The 15,423-nt window shown below is 46.3% G+C and overlaps 1 protein-coding gene across 1 annotated transcript in view; it reads left to right on the forward strand.

Moving 5' to 3' along the window:
* The window catches only part of tanc1b (tetratricopeptide repeat, ankyrin repeat and coiled-coil containing 1b), a gene marked incomplete at its 5' end in the record, with an annotated part of 277,345 nt that overhangs the window by 21,023 nt on the left and 240,899 nt on the right, over nucleotides 1-15,423 (forward strand). Inside the window, 2 exons of the mRNA XM_084311419.1 lie at nucleotides 9,868-10,001; nucleotides 14,395-15,358. Coding sequence (XP_084167545.1) covers nucleotides 9,868-10,001; nucleotides 14,395-15,358 — 1,098 coding nt within the window. The remainder of the gene's footprint in view (nucleotides 1-9,867; nucleotides 10,002-14,394; nucleotides 15,359-15,423) is intronic.

The following is a 15,423-nucleotide window of genomic DNA, read 5'->3' on the forward strand; positions in this document are numbered from 1 at the left end:
GGGGTTGACTTGTGCAGGGGTTGACTGTGGCTTGCGTGTCTTAAGAACCGTTTGCCAGATCGACTTCACGCTCGACAGGTGTATTGCTGAGTAACCATGGGAGTGCAGTGTCGAATTTAGTGCCATTCGGACGGTGGCGCTATAACAAAGAACCATACGCATATCTCAGGACCTGTTCTTCCGATCGACTTCACACTTAGTTAGGGCTGTCGCGGTAACCGCATCACCACAATCCCGCTGTGTGTCAAGGCACCCGCGGATGGAGAACAGACAACCGCGACAACCGTGGTAAAAAAAAGGGGTGTCATCATTTTTAACTCGGTTCATTTAATGACGAGGCGTCCGTTTTCCAGTAGCATGAGCTAACTTCACGTTTCCATACAGTTTACAACTCACAGATGAAATCAGGATTTATTTTCATATCCCGGACTCGAGCCCCAAATGTTACCTTTTCCTGTATTAATCTGAAGCGTAGTGGAGTAGGCTACAGGGGAGCGTTCTAACCCTCCCGAGCCGAAGTGCCGGTCATGTAACTTGCTCAATGTTATTGACTAACGTCACACGCAAATCAAGTGCTGCCTCTCTCTACCGTCCCCGCTACACTCGGGACTACATCAACGTTTCCCTAACCCCTATGCTCACTTCGTTAACGTTATTATAGCTATTATGATCTGTAATGTCAACTGGATATTAACGTTAGCTTTGTTTGCAATCTATAACGTTAGCTATATATGCTAGCTATCTATAACGTTAGCTATTGGCTAGTTTCCCCCAATGATGAACAATGACACGAGTTGTGATATTTAACTAGCTATGTATGTGCATTCAAATTCACTGACGTTAAAAAAAAAGCTAGATAATAGGCTAAACGTTGGCGCCGTTATATCAAACGCCATTTCTGCTGTATATATACGAATGAAATAAAACAAACTGCGTAGCATCCGGACTATTACAGAGCATCTATGGATGAAATGGGGGCAGCGGGGAACACCGATTACTATTATTGATCCGCAATACAGTGTGCGTTCAATATAGCATTTTCATTGACCGATCACGTTACGTTATAAAACAATGTCCAATCCAGCTGTAATTTGGGGTAATATTATCCTACCGTCAGGCCATGTGATCGCCGGCAGCATTTCCTCACCAGTCATCGGATTCTGGTAGATCGATATGCACATTGGCTAATCATAAATCCCATTATTCCACGCTGAAAAAACCGCTCGCCAAGCTGATCCAAGATGGAGGATGTTCGGCTGGGATCAAGGAACTATGATCCGCCCACAGAAATGTACTTTTAAAAAAAAAATTTAATTCACAATGATACTGCAGTGGAGCGATGACGCCCCTAAGCGGGTATGGCCGGTACTGCATGTTTCGAAAATCAAATATGTGAAAAGATGCTGGTAGTGGATCAGGTACCTAAGAAGCGCTATAAATATGGAATAAAACAATAACAACTCGTCAAGTATATACTCGTGGCTCTGGTCCACAACGCTCTTTTTCTAAACACGTATATACTCGTTCTCGGACGGCATAGTGTTAAAGAAGCGGCAACACCCTAATCTACTTTTAGCACATTTCAGAATGTGACCTTCGAATTTTTGTCTAATCACAATCGCGGGTAAACGTGCATGTCTTAACACATTGGGTGCCATGCAGTATGCCCATCTGTACCACTCTCTGCCAGTGCTGTAAGCCTATGGAGTGGCTCACCTTCTTTGCAGGGCTATAACTTTTTAAATATTATAGCTATATCGACTAGGGATGTCCCGATCGCCTTTTTTTGCTCCAGATCCGATCCCGATCATGTGATTTTAAATATCTATCGATCCGATCGTTTCCGATCCGATCTTTCACATTAGTAATCCATTTTGACGCACTTTTGTCAGAAACTGGCAGAGCGAGACAAGCCCATCTGTTGCCTATAGTCCGGGGCGCGAGCGTGGAGGCTTTTGTTATTACATTCACCCTGAGAAATGTGCTTCTGCTTCATATGAGAAATATTAAAAGTTTCAATATATGTTTGCACATTAGTATACATTCAGTGTTCGACTTACGTAATGGTCCATTCTGGTCTGAAACGCCGACGATAATCCTCAGTCACGTTATCCTCCAGGTGAAAAGTTAGTCTGAAAACTTCGCCTCCAGCCTGTCCTCCTTGCAAACATTGCAACTGGCTTGACTTTCTATTTTAAAATGCTTAGTTCCAAACCTCTGACATTAAGTCTAGCTGCTCAAGTCAGTGGATATTAACCGTGTTTCGGGAGCGACGTGTTGTACTGTTGTTGTGATGTGGAGCGTGTAGCGTGTAGCCGGTCTAAATTAAAGGGGATGTGTTTGTTGCAACGGTGTAAATTAAAGGGGAATGTGTTTGTTGTGGACAATTATTCTGCTCTGTGTGACAATAAATACATTAATGATGATATATTATATGTAATTTAAAACCAAAACTAAGGCCTCCGTATGAGTTTAAGACGTGGACATGGTCATGTTTGTTGAATAAAATTTTTCTTTTTTTGACTGCCGATTTTTATTATTATTTTTTCCCGATCCCCGATCCTCTGAAAAGCACGTGATCGACGCCGATCCCGATCACGTGATCGGATCGGGACATCCCTAATATCGACATTACTATGGGTATCTATCGTTCCGGATGTGGGAACGTTATATTTTTCCATTCATACATTGTCGTGTTAGTACCGTCGAGAATATAAGTATGTTTTTAGACTGTATAGCAGTAATTCCTAGAACGAGCGCTATAGGCCCTGACGCGTATTATACATTATCGATTGGCGTTTTTGTCCCTATACATGCTATATTAAAATGTTTAAATGCATATGATCGCTATACATTATGCTCCATCATGCGTGAAGGAAAGGGGGGGGGGGGTCGTTTATGATTCCTTGATTGTCACTAACGGCTTTCTTTAGTAAGACACCATACGTTGATCGGACAGATTGCAATGAAATAAATGGACAATTGAGCTGGAAATAACGTTAGATTCCTCTTACCTCTGGCCGATGCGTCTGGAGAAAAAAAATTCCAATTATTTGACGTCGATCTGCTAGATCGATTTTCCGTTTGTATGACACAATAAACGCCGAAAGCATATTGATTCTTGCGTCTCGAAAGCGATCCAATGCACTCGAGGTGTGTATATTGATCCACGTAACAACATATCTCTGGCGGAGCTTTTTCCCCGATGCACCGAGCACCACTTCCGGTTTAGAGTGGAGTGTAACTTGCCCGAAATCCACCAGGCGGCGGTATTGAGGCGTTGCAATATCAGACAGGGTCCAGCTGGCTCCCGGAGGCTTAGCGGTGATTAGCCACACACACAACCACGGTGGGAAAATGTCATACCGCGACAGCCCTACACTTAGTGCCGTGTCTAATTCGGTGCCATCTGGCGCTGTAACAACAAACTTTACGTTTCACGCTCCAAACGGGGCACATTTTGAACACAGAAGACTCAGAAGAAGCTTCTATCCCCAGGCCATCAGGTTGCTCAACGAACAATAAACACTATGCAACAACCATCAAATGCACACAGCACACACATCCACACGCACATACTCACTTTAAACAAACAACACACTGCAGCACCCACTCTCCACACTTTAGATCACCTAAACACACTTTATATTGATTGATAAAGGATTTGCACTACAACTCGTACACCTTACTGTAAATTGTACCTCATCCCATTTCTGCTTTGCACTATATAGTATTGTATATTAGTACATTGCATAGTATATTGTATATTGTATGGTAACTCAGTTACTTCTAGTCTGCATCGAACATTGTACATATGTCTATACTGAACACTGGGACCTCTATTTTTACTTCTTTTTACATGCTACTTTATTTTATTTCATACTTATCTTGTCTAGCACAGTCTCTGGAGCGTAACAGTAAGAAGCATTTTGTATAAAAGTATTCTGTACTTGTACTGTACTTGTATGACAACTATTAAAGAAACTTGAAACTTGAAACTTGAAACAACACTTCCAGGGGCCAAGCAGTCAGCTCCCCCTCCAAGGGGCCACGGTCTGAACGGGCACTGCAACTAGTCTGACAGTAAAGGAAGGAATGTCTGTCTGCATACAGAAAGGATAGAGAGATCATACAGAGAGGAAAGAGAGGATTCAGAGATGATCTAGAGAGAGGATACAGAGAGAAGATACAGAGGATAGAGAGAGAGGATACAGAGGATAGAGAGAGGATACAGAGGATAGAGAGAGGATACAGAGGATAGAGAGAGGATACAGAGGGGAAAGAGAGAGGATACAGAGAGGAAAGAGAGATGATAGAGCGAGAAGAAAGATAGAGGATAGGGAGGATAGAGAGACGATACATAGAGGATGGAGAGAGGAGATGGAGAGAGGAGACTGAGAGGATGGAGAGAGTAGACTGAGAGGAAAGAGAGAGTATAGAGAGGATAGAGAGAGGAAAAAGAGGATACAGAAGAGAGGTAACGACTGTGGTAATCGATGTGGACCCAGGGGAGAGTTTACACCCAAAGGGACAAAGCAAACAAAAGGGATCAAATACAAATCAACAGAGATTGCCTAGTTCCTGGTATTTGAATAAAATGCATTTTTCACACACAGCTGAGCTGTCCCCTGCTGTCGCCCCTGTCATGAATACTGATTGTGTCTCTGTGTGTGTGCTTCTGTGCCTATGATGTATGTGTGCGTGTGTGTGATGGTGTGTGTGCGTGTGCATGCACTGATGATAATGGTGTGTATGTATGTGTTTCTGTGTGTACATGTGTCTACGTGTGTGCACTTGTATGCTGATGAAATTAGTTTGTGTACCGCTATGCGCGCGCGCGCGTGTGTGTGTGTGTGTGCACTTGTGTGCCTATGATATGATGTGTATGTGGCTTTTGTGCCTGTGTGTGCATGTGTGCGGTGGCGTTTTAGTTTTGGACTTCATTAGGCCTTGGCAGTACATTATGCTGCCGGACGGGTTAGTATTTAATCAGATGGACTGCCAGCATTATTAATAACTGTGAGGGGGGGGGGGGCGGGGGGCGCTGATGGAGCACAGTATAATAACTTACTATGCCTCTCTCTTTATCTCTCTTTATCTCTCTCTTCTCTCTCTTTATCTCTCTCTCTCCTCTTTCTCTCTCTCCCTCTCTCTTTATCCCTCTCTCTTTATCCCTCTCTCTTTATCCCTCTCTCCTATCTCTTGCTTTCTCTCTCTCCCGCTCTCTCTTTATCCCTCTCTCTCTTTCTCTCTCTCCCTCTCTCTTTATCCCTCTCTCTTTATCCCTCTCTCTTTATCCCTCTCTCCTCTCTCTTGCTTTCTCTCTCTTCCGCTCTCTCTTTATCCCTCTCTCTCTCTCTATCTCTCACTCTCTCCATCTCTCTCTTTATCCCTCTCTCCTCTCTCTCCTCACTCTCTCTCCTCTCTTTCTTTCTCTCCTCACTCTCCTATTTTTATCTCTCTCTCTGTATCTCTCTCTCTCTCCTCTCTCCTCTCTCAGGATGTTTTGATCCACTCAGTTACCATGGTTCCTCTACATTTAGGCTACTTGCTGATATTAGTAAGAGTAGGTAAGGGATATGTACTATCTACAGATATGTAAAAAGGATTTTATGTGTACAGACATCATAGCAGCGTGGGGGGGAGGGGAGTTACAGGTACATGGTAATAGTAGAAGATATAATACATATTACAGGTCATACAATTATAGTACTGTAGAAAAGTTAAAGATTAAAATAAGCAGTGTCAACAACCATATAATTAACTGAGTATATGTGTATACAGTATTATTGTACCTGCTATAATAGAGTTATATGCAGGTGTATAAGTGGGTATATAGAAGGATTATATGCAGAGACAGAGAGGATATATGTTGTGTCTGTCCACTATGTTTGTTACTTTGTTATTTTTTCTCCCCTATGTAAAGCGACCTTGGGTCTTTTGAAAGGTGCTATATAAAATGAAGTTATTATTATTATTAGGTGGAATACAGCAAGACAACCCCCCTACACACACACACACACACACACACACACACACACACACACACACACACACACACACACACACACACACACACACACCTGTACTGTGGCTTCACTGTTGACCCATCAGTATGTGACCTCATCTTGTATGGACAGAGACATACGTATGTTTTACTTGGCAGCAAGGCTTGAGAGAGGATAGAGAGAGAGATGATAGAGAGAGAGGATATAGAGGATAGAGAGAGGATAGAGAGGATAGAGAGAGAGTATAGAGAGAGAGGATAGAGAGGATAGAGAGAGAGGATAGAGACAGAGGATACAGAGAGATGATAGAGAGAGAGGATAGAGATAGATGATACAGAGAGGATACAGAGAGAGGATAGAGAGAGAGGATACAGAGAGAGGATAGAGACAGAGGATAGAGACAGAGGATAGAGACAGAGGATAGAGACAGAGGATAGAGACAGAGGATAGAGACAGAGGATAGATGATACAGAGAGGATACAGAGAGAGGATAGAGAGAGAGGATACAGAGAGAGGATACAGAGAGAGGATAGAGACAGAGGATAGAGACAGAGGATAGAGACAGAGGATACAGAGAGATGATAGAGACAGAGGATAGAGATAGATGATACAGAGAGGATACAGAGAGAGGATAGAGAGAGAGGATAGAGAGAGAGGATACAGAGAGAGGATAGAGACAGAGGATAGAGACAGAGGATAGAGACAGAGGATAGAGACAGAGGATAGAGACAGAGGATAGAGATAGATGATACAGAGAGGATACAGAGAGAGGATAGAGAGAGAGGATACAGAGATAGGATAGAGACAGAGGATAGAGACAGAGGATAGAGACAGAGGATAGAGACAGAGGATAGAGAGAGATACAGAGAGGATAGAGAGAGAAGATAGAGAGAGATACAGAGAGGATAGAGAGAGAGGATAGAGACAGAGGATAGAGACAGAGGATAGAGACAGAGGATAGAGAGAGAGGATAGAGAGATATACAGAGAGGATAGAGAGAGAAGATAGAGAGAGATACAGAGAGGATAGAGAGAGAGGATAGAGAGAGAGACAGGGAGGATACAGAGAGAGAGACAGAGAGGATACAGATGGCAGTCTAAGCTACAGCAGAGTGGCTGCTCATTGATATTCACAAGCTCTGTGAGTGACAGCTGTCAACAGGCTCTGTGAGTGACAGCTGTCAACAGGCTCTGTGAGTGACAGCTGTCAACAGGCTCTGTGAGTGACAGCTGTAAACAGGCTCTGTGAGTGACAGCTGTCAACAGGCTCTGTGAGTGACAGCTGTCAACGGGGCAGAATGCCCATTGGCACTGGAGATGCTGCAGGAGCCAAACTGTGTTTACTTTCACTCTTACTCATAGTACATATTCAGATTTAAATGTATTCTAATGTATAATATAACCGATAGGGCACACAGACCCTCATCTGCACCTTTGTTTACACCGTTTATAACTGAGTTAGTTATATTGTTTGCACTGTTTATTTGTTCTCATATTTTTATAAAATAAACTGTTGAGACTGTTGCATTTGGTTAAACTCTCCCTGCACCAGCGCTGTGGTCTCCCATTAGTAGTAGCAACATTAGCTGCCCTCTGGTTATGATATGACCTGTGCTGGATGTGGAGAGAGGTCTGGTTATGATATGACCTGTGCTGGATGTGCAGAGAGGTCTGGTTATGATATGACCTGTGCTGGATGTGGAGAGAGGTCTGGTTATGATATGACCTGTGCTGGATGTGCAGAGAGGTCTGGTTATGATATGACCTGTGCTGGATGTGCAGAGAGGTCTGGTTATGATATGACCTGTGCTGGATGTGCAGAGAGGTCTGGTTATGATATGACCTGTGCTGGATGTGCAGAGAGGTCTGGTTATGATATGACCTGTGCTGGATGTGGAGAGAGGTCTGGTTATGATATGACCTGTGCTGGATGTGGAGAGAGGTCTGGTTATGATATGACCTGTGCTGGATGTGCAGAGAGGTCTGGTTATGATATGACCTGTGCTGGATGTGGAGAGAGGTCTGGTTATGATATGACCTGTGCTGGATGTGGAGAGAGGTCTGGTTATGATATGACCTGTGCTGGATGTGCAGAGAGGTCTGGTTATGATATGACCTGTGCTGGATGTGGAGAGAGGTCTGGTTATGATATGACCTGTGCTGGATGTGCAGAGAGGTCTGGTTATGATATGACCTGTGCTGGATGTGCAGAGAGGTCTGGTTATGATATGACCTGTGCTGGATGTGGAGAGAGGTCTGGTTATGATATGACCTGTGCTGGATGTGGAGAGAGGTCTGGTTATGATATGACCTGTGCTGGATGTGGAGAGAGGTCTGGTTATGATATGACCTGTGCTGGATGTGGAGAGAGGTCTGGTTATGATATGACCTGTGCTGGATGTGGAGAGAGGTCTGGTTATGATATGACCTGTGCTGGATGTGGAGAGAGAGGCACCCGAGTGTAACAATATACCGACGGCTGACATTCATCTTTTATATTGGAGGTACCCAAACGAACGATAATCCGAGATGCCGGTTCACAAAGCACCCTACTGCAGTTCTCCCCCAGACAACCCCCATTAAAGAAGACTTTCCCTTTAGCTATGGAGGGAAGATGAGCACAGAGAGAGTGGATGAATGTCACTGAGCAGTGATTTAAGGTGAACTACATTCCTTGGCAACAGTTGTCTCCTTCAAAATTCATTATCATCATCATATGAATTAATTGAATAAGCCTCCTTTGATATATTCCTGTCATAATGCATCGGATACGGATGACAAAAAACTAAAAACTTACAGCAGGTTAAGATAAAAGATACCTTCATGTCATGGTTCACAATTTACTGACTGTGGCCTAAATCTGGAGATGAAAGGTAGAATCGTTTTGGTTCAGTATCGATTACACGATGTAAAGCAAAACACGCTATTAGTTCAACATCCGTCAGTGTTCTCTCCTCTCTCTCTGCCTCACTCGGCGTCCATTCCCACCATGTGTATACAGACCTCGTTACCATAGTAACCCAGACTAACATTAGACCACACTACATTCTGAAGCACTCGTTTTCACTCTGAACTGCTGAAGCATCAACACCATGTTTATTCATAAACTTTACATTATAGTTTCTTTCTGCTCAGCAGCATTTAATCACTTTGATTAGGTGTTCTAAAATAAAAGATGACAATAGCCTTGAATTACCCTTTATGTTACAAGAGACTTTTGAGTTTAAGTCAAGCACTTGTATGTTATGTTTAGGTTTAAGTCGAGCACTTTGATACATGTTATGTTTATTTAAGTCGAGCACTTTGATACATGTTATGTTTAGGTTTAAGTCGAGCACTTTGATACATGTTATGTTTAGGTGTGCAATAAATGTTTTAATTGAACAAATTTAAATCGTGTGAGAGCCCTAATACACACTCACTCACTCACTCACTCACTCACTCACTCACTCACTCACTCACTCACTCACTCACTCACTCACTCACTCACTCACACTCACAATATCTCTCTCTCCCCCTCTCTCTCTCTTTCTCTCTCTCTCTCACACACAGGCCCTATCTCCACACTATCTCCCCCTCCACTTCCCTCACCCTCTCTCTCTCTCTTTCTCTCTCTCTCTCTCTCTCTGGATCTGCACAGACACACACACACACACAACCCTGGCAGCTGAACAGGAGTGTAGTTGCAGCGTAGCGTAGCAGAGCAGAGAGAGAGAGCGAGCGAGAGAGAGAGAGAAAGAGAGCGAGCGAGCGAGGGGCCGGCAGAGACAGTCACTGGTCCGTTCAGAGGGAGCAGAGAGAGAGGGGGGAATTTTTGTATCTCTCTCTCACGTTGAGTAATTTCTCTCTCTTCCTCCCAGAGCTTCGAGCGGAGAGCCAACCGGCAAGCTCCTCCCCCGCCACCCAGGAGCTGATGACCAGGCTGGGCTTCCTACTGGGCGAAGGGATCCCCGGCGCGGCTCGCATACCTATGGACGACAAGAATGAGAAGAAGGTATTTTCATTTTCTCTCACCACTCCATACACTCCACCCCCCTCCCCAGCCCCCTCCCCAGCCCCCTCCCCACCCTCCTCTCCACCTTCCTTCACCCCATAGCAGCTGTCACGGAGCCTGCAACACATGGATAGATAGATAGATAGAGGAGAGAGAGAGAGCAAGAGGAGGGGGGAGTTGAGAGAGTGAAAGAAGAAGAAAGGATGATGTTTGTTTAGCCGCAGCTTGTTCCGTGCCCTCGTCCTCGGAAGTGGATTTTAACTCGCGACCGCGGGGGAAATTGTGTGTCACCGCAGCCGATGAAAGGGTAAAGTTATTTCAACGAGATGTCTCCGCGACGGGGGTCGTGACGGACGGACCCGCTGCCCGTCGGCGTGTGTTTTGGTTTTGCCCGGTGTGGATGTTGTCCGGTCTCTTTAGTAACCGGAGAGTTTCTGTCCACGAGGCTGAACCATGTAAGAGGAGTTGGTCCAGAAATAGCGGCGGTGTCAAAGTATGAGACACGGTTTGTTTGGCTCTGCTAATTGATCTGGGGCTCTGTGGAGAGAGAGAGAGAGAGAGAGAGAGAGAGAGAGAGAGAGAGAGAGAGAGAGAGAGAGAGAGATATATAGTGTTCAGTAGTGTAGTGAGGGAGGGAGAGAGCGAGAGGGAGAGAGAGAGAGATATATATAGTGTTCAGTAGTGTAGTGAGGGAGGGAGAGAGCGAGAGGGAGAGAGAGAGATATATAGTGTTCAGTAGTGTAGTGAGGGAGAGAGAGATAGTGTTCAGTAGTGTAGTGAGGGAGAGAGGGAGAGAGAGATAGGGAGAGAGGGAGAGGGAGGGAGGGAGAGAGGGAGGGAGAGAGAGAGGGAGAGAGAGAGAGGGAGAGAGAGAGAGAGAGAGCGAGAGGGAGCGAGAGAGAGAGATAGTGTTCAGTAGTGTAGTGAGGGAGGGAGAGAGCGAGAGGGAGAGAGAGAGATATATAGTGTTCAGTAGTGTAGTGAGGGAGAGAGAGATAGTGTTCAGTAGTGTAGTGAGGGAGAGAGGGAGAGGGAGGGAGGGAGAGAGGGAGGGAGAGAGAGAGGGAGAGAGAGAGGGAGAGAGAGAGAGCGAGAGGGAGAGAGAGAGGGAGGGGGAGGGAGAGAGAGAGAGAGAGAGAGAGCGAGAGAGAGATAGTGTTCAGTAGTGTAGTGAGGGAGAGAGAGATGGTGTTCAGTAGTGTAGCGAGGGAGAGAGAGATGGTGTTCAGTAGTGTAGTGAGGGAGAGAGAGATGGTGTTCAGTAGTGTAGTGAGGGAGAGAGAGATGGTGTTCAGTAGTGTAGTGAGGGAGAGAGAGATGGTGTTCAGTAGTGTAGTGAGGGAGAGAGAGATGGTGTTCAGTAGTGTAGTGAGGGAGAGAGAGATGGTGTTCAGTAGTGTAGTGAGGGAGAGAGAGATGGTGTTCAGTAGTGTAGTGAGGGAGAGAGAGATGGTGTTCAGTAGTGTAGCGAGGGAGAGAGAGATGGTGTTCAGTAGTGTAGCGAGGGAGAGAGAGATGGTGTTCAGTAGTGTAGTGAGGGAGAGAGAGATGGTGTTCAGTAGTGTAGCGAGGGAGAGAGAGATGGTGTTCAGTAGTGTAGCGAGGGAGAGAGAGATGGTGTTCAGTAGTGTAGAGAGAGTTCAGTAGTGTAGAGAGAGAGAGCGAGAGAGAGAGAGAGAGAGGGTTTAATAGTGTAGAGAGAGAGAGTTCAGTAGTGTAGAGAGAGAGAGCGAGAGAGAGAGAGGGTTTAATAGTGTAGAGAGAGAGAGAGAGTTCAGTAGTGTAGAGAGAGAGAGGGTTCAGTAGTGTAGAGAGAGAGAGAGGGTTCAGTAGTGTAGAGAGAGTTCAGTAGTGTAGAGAGAGAGAGCGAGAGAGAGAGAGAGAGAGAGAGAGAGGGTTTAATAGTGTAGAGAGAGAGAGTTCAGTAGTGTAGAGAGAGAGAGCGAGAGAGAGAGAGGGTTTAATAGTGTAGAGAGAGAGAGAGAGTTCAGTAGTGTAGAGAGAGAGAGGGTTCAGTAGTGTAGAGAGAGAGAGGGTTCAGTAGTGTAGAGAGAGAGAGAGGGTTCAGTAGTGTAGAGAGAGAGAGAGAGTTCAGTAGTGTAGAGAGAGAGAGGGTTCAGTAGTGTAGAGAGAGAGAGAGAGAGAGTTCAGTAGTGTAGAGAGAGAGAGGGTTCAGTAGTGTAGAGAGAGAGAGAGAGTTCAGTAGTGTAGAGAGAGAGAGAGAGTTCAGTAGTGTAGAGAGAGAGAGAGAGAGAGAGTTCAGTAGTGTAGAGAGAGAGAGAGTTCAGTAGTGTAGAGAGAGAGAGAGAGAGAGAGAGAGTTCAGTAGTGTAGAGAGAGAGAGAGTTCAGTAGTGTAGAGAGAGAGAGAGAGAGAGAGAGAGAGAGAGAGTTCAGTAGTGTAGAGAGAGAGAGAGTTCAGTAGTGTAGAGAGAGAGAGAGAGAGAGAGAGTTCAGTAGTGTAGAGAGAGAGAGAGAGTTCAGTAGTGTAGAGAGATAGAGAGAGTTCAGTAGTGTAGAGAGAGAGAGTTCAGTAGTGTAGAGAGAGAGTTCAGTAGTGTAGAGAGAGAGAGAGTTCAGTAATGTAGAGAGAGAGAGAGAGTTCAGTAGTGTAGAGAGAGAGAGAGTTCAGTAGTGTAGAGAGAGAGAGAGTTCAGTAATGTAGAGAGAGAGAGAGAGAGAGTTCAGTAGTGTAGAGAGAGAGAGAGGGTTCAGTAGTGTAGAGAGAGAGAGAGAGGGTTCAGTAGTGTAGAGAGAGAGAGAGAGGGTTCAGTAGTGTAGAGAGAGAGAGAGAGAGAGTTCAGTAGTGTAGAGAGAGAGAGAGAGGGTTCAGTAGTGTAGAGAGAGAGAGAGAGAGTTCAGTAGTGTAGAGAGAGAGAGAGAGGGTTCAGTAGTGTAGAGAGAGAGAGAGAGAGAGGGTTCAGTAGTGTAGAGAGAGAGAGAGAGAGAGAGAGGGTTCAGTAGTGTAGAGAGAGAGAGAGAGGGTTCAGTAGTGTAGAGAGAGAGAGAGAGAGAGGGTTCAGTAGTGTAGAGAGAGAGAGAGAGAGAGAGGGTTCAGTAGTGTAGAGAGAGAGAGAGAGAGAGAGGGTTCAGTAGTGTAGAGCTTTGATTCCCTCCTTCGGACACATTGTTGACTCAGTACCAGTGGCTTGACGAACTCATAAGAGGCTCAACATTGTTTGTATGAATCACGTTTGTTAGTTGAGACATCAAGGCGGAGGAAGCGGGGACACTATTTTCCTGATTTTATTGGTGATTTATATTGCGATTTAACAAAACAATAACTGTTTGCTCTCTGCACTCCGAGAGAGAGAGAGAGAGAGAGAGAGAGAGAGACAAGCATGTTGGAGTCATTTGTTATCTGCTAACAATCTTCCCACTTCCGCTGTTCTGCTGGTTCTCTTTACAAGAGGGGAGCGTGTTGCTTTTATCCTCCCCCCCCCCCCTCCAGTAAATTCTTAAATGTCATTAAGCTGTTATGTCATCAGTGTGGTATGTTGGGTGTAAAGGCTCGTGCAGCTACCCTCAGTCCTCCCCAGCTACCCTCAGGCCCCGTCCACACGAACGCTGGGTTTAATGTAACCGTGATTGTATGTGCGCAGTTGCACTGTTCGGCCACACACAACCGGGGATTTGCTACACTGCAACCGCGGTCTTTTGAAACCGGTGGCCAGGGTGGAGTTGTGCGGTTTTGCAGTTGCGTGTGGGCATAGCAACCGAGGTTATTCCCAGTGTTTACAGCAGAGCTGTCGCAATTATTCCCCATGTTCACGGCAGACCGCGGGGTAGAGAGATTAGAGCAGAGCCAACTACACCAGTGTTTACAGCAGAGCTGTCCCAAGTAGCGTTATATGAAAATGAAGTAACAAACTTTTGTTCAAAACGTATCGTCTGTGTTGAAGAGTGTTGTGATCGACTGATGTCTGTTGACGCTCAGAGTAAACATGTAGCTGCAGCTAAACTAAACTCATGTGTTGTCAAATTATTGTTATAACTTATAAGGAACCCAGTCCAGACTGCATCCCCTTAACAATTGTTTGTATTGAGCCGTATTGTATTGTACCCATTCTGCAATCTGTTAAATAACGTTTACATCCATTTCATATCGGTAACGTTACTTCTTCTTCTTCAGTTAATAATGGCAGATCGCGACCCAACAGGAAGTTTAGTGAGCGTTCAGTCTTTCTGATTGGTTGAAATGGCCTTCATGTCTGAACAACATCGCCGCCTACTGCTTTGGCATTGTATTACATTGTACTAATGTATCGGTTGCTGGGTTCCAGCTCTGCCCGTGAGTACGCAGTTATACACGGTTGTCCACCTGTGTTCACCGTGTGGACGGAGTTTTATTTTTCAAACTTCGGTCATATTAAATCCAAACTCTCGTGTGGACAGGGCCTCAGTCCTCCCCAGCTACCCTCAGTCCTCCCCAGCTACCCTCAGTCCTCCCAGCTACCTCAGTCCTCCCAGCTACCCTCAGTCCTCTGCAGCTACCCTCAGTCCTCTGCAGCTACCCTCAGTCCTCCCAGCTACCCTCAGTCCTCCCCAGCTACCCTCAGTCCTCTGCAGCTACCCTCAGTCCTCTGCAGCTACCCTCAGTCCTCCCCAGCTACCCTCAGTCCTCTGCAGCTACCCTCAGTCCTCTGCAGCTACCCTCAGTCTCCCCAGCTACCCTCAGTCCTCTGCAGCTACCCTCAGTCCTCTGCAGCTACCCTCGTCCTCCCAGCTACCCTCAGTCCTCTGCAGCTACCCTCAGTCCTCCCAGCTACCCTCAGTCCTCTGCAGCTACCCTCAGTCCTCTGCAGCTACCCTCAGTCCTCCCCAGCTACCCTCAGTCCTCCGCAGCTACCCTCAGTCCTCTGCAGCTACCCTCAGTCCTCCAGCTACCCTCAGTCCTCTGCAGCTACCCTCAGTCCTCTCAGCTACCCTCAGTCCTCCCCAGCTACCCTCAGTCCTCCCCAGCTACCCTCAGTCCTCCCCAGCTACCCTCAGTCCTCCCCAGCTACCCTCAGTCCTCCCCAGCTACCCTCAGTCCTCTGCAGCTACCCTCAGTCCTCCGCAGCTACCCTCAGTCCTCCCCAGCTACCCTCAGTCCTCTGCAGCTACCCTCAGTCCTCCCCAGCTACCCTCAGTCCTCCCCAGCTACCCTCAGTCCTCCCCAGCTACCCTCAGTCCTCCCCAGCTACCCCTCAGTCCTCCCCAGCTACCCTCAGTCCTCCCCAGCTACCCTCAGTCCTCCCCAGCTACCCTCAGTCCTCCCCAGCTACCCTCAGTCCTCCCCAGCTACCCTCAGTCCTCCCCAGCTACCCTCAGTCCTCTGCAGCTCCAGAGCCCGGACATCTTCCTGTAGCGGTAACACGTGTTCTGGAGACATTCTGCAGGACGTTGATGATGATGAGGAAGAGCTGATGACATGTAGTAGCT

Source organism: Notolepis coatsorum, assembly GCF_963971535.1.
Source record: "Notolepis coatsorum genome assembly, chromosome: 3".
Taxonomy (NCBI): domain Eukaryota; kingdom Metazoa; phylum Chordata; class Actinopteri; order Aulopiformes; family Paralepididae; genus Notolepis; species Notolepis coatsorum.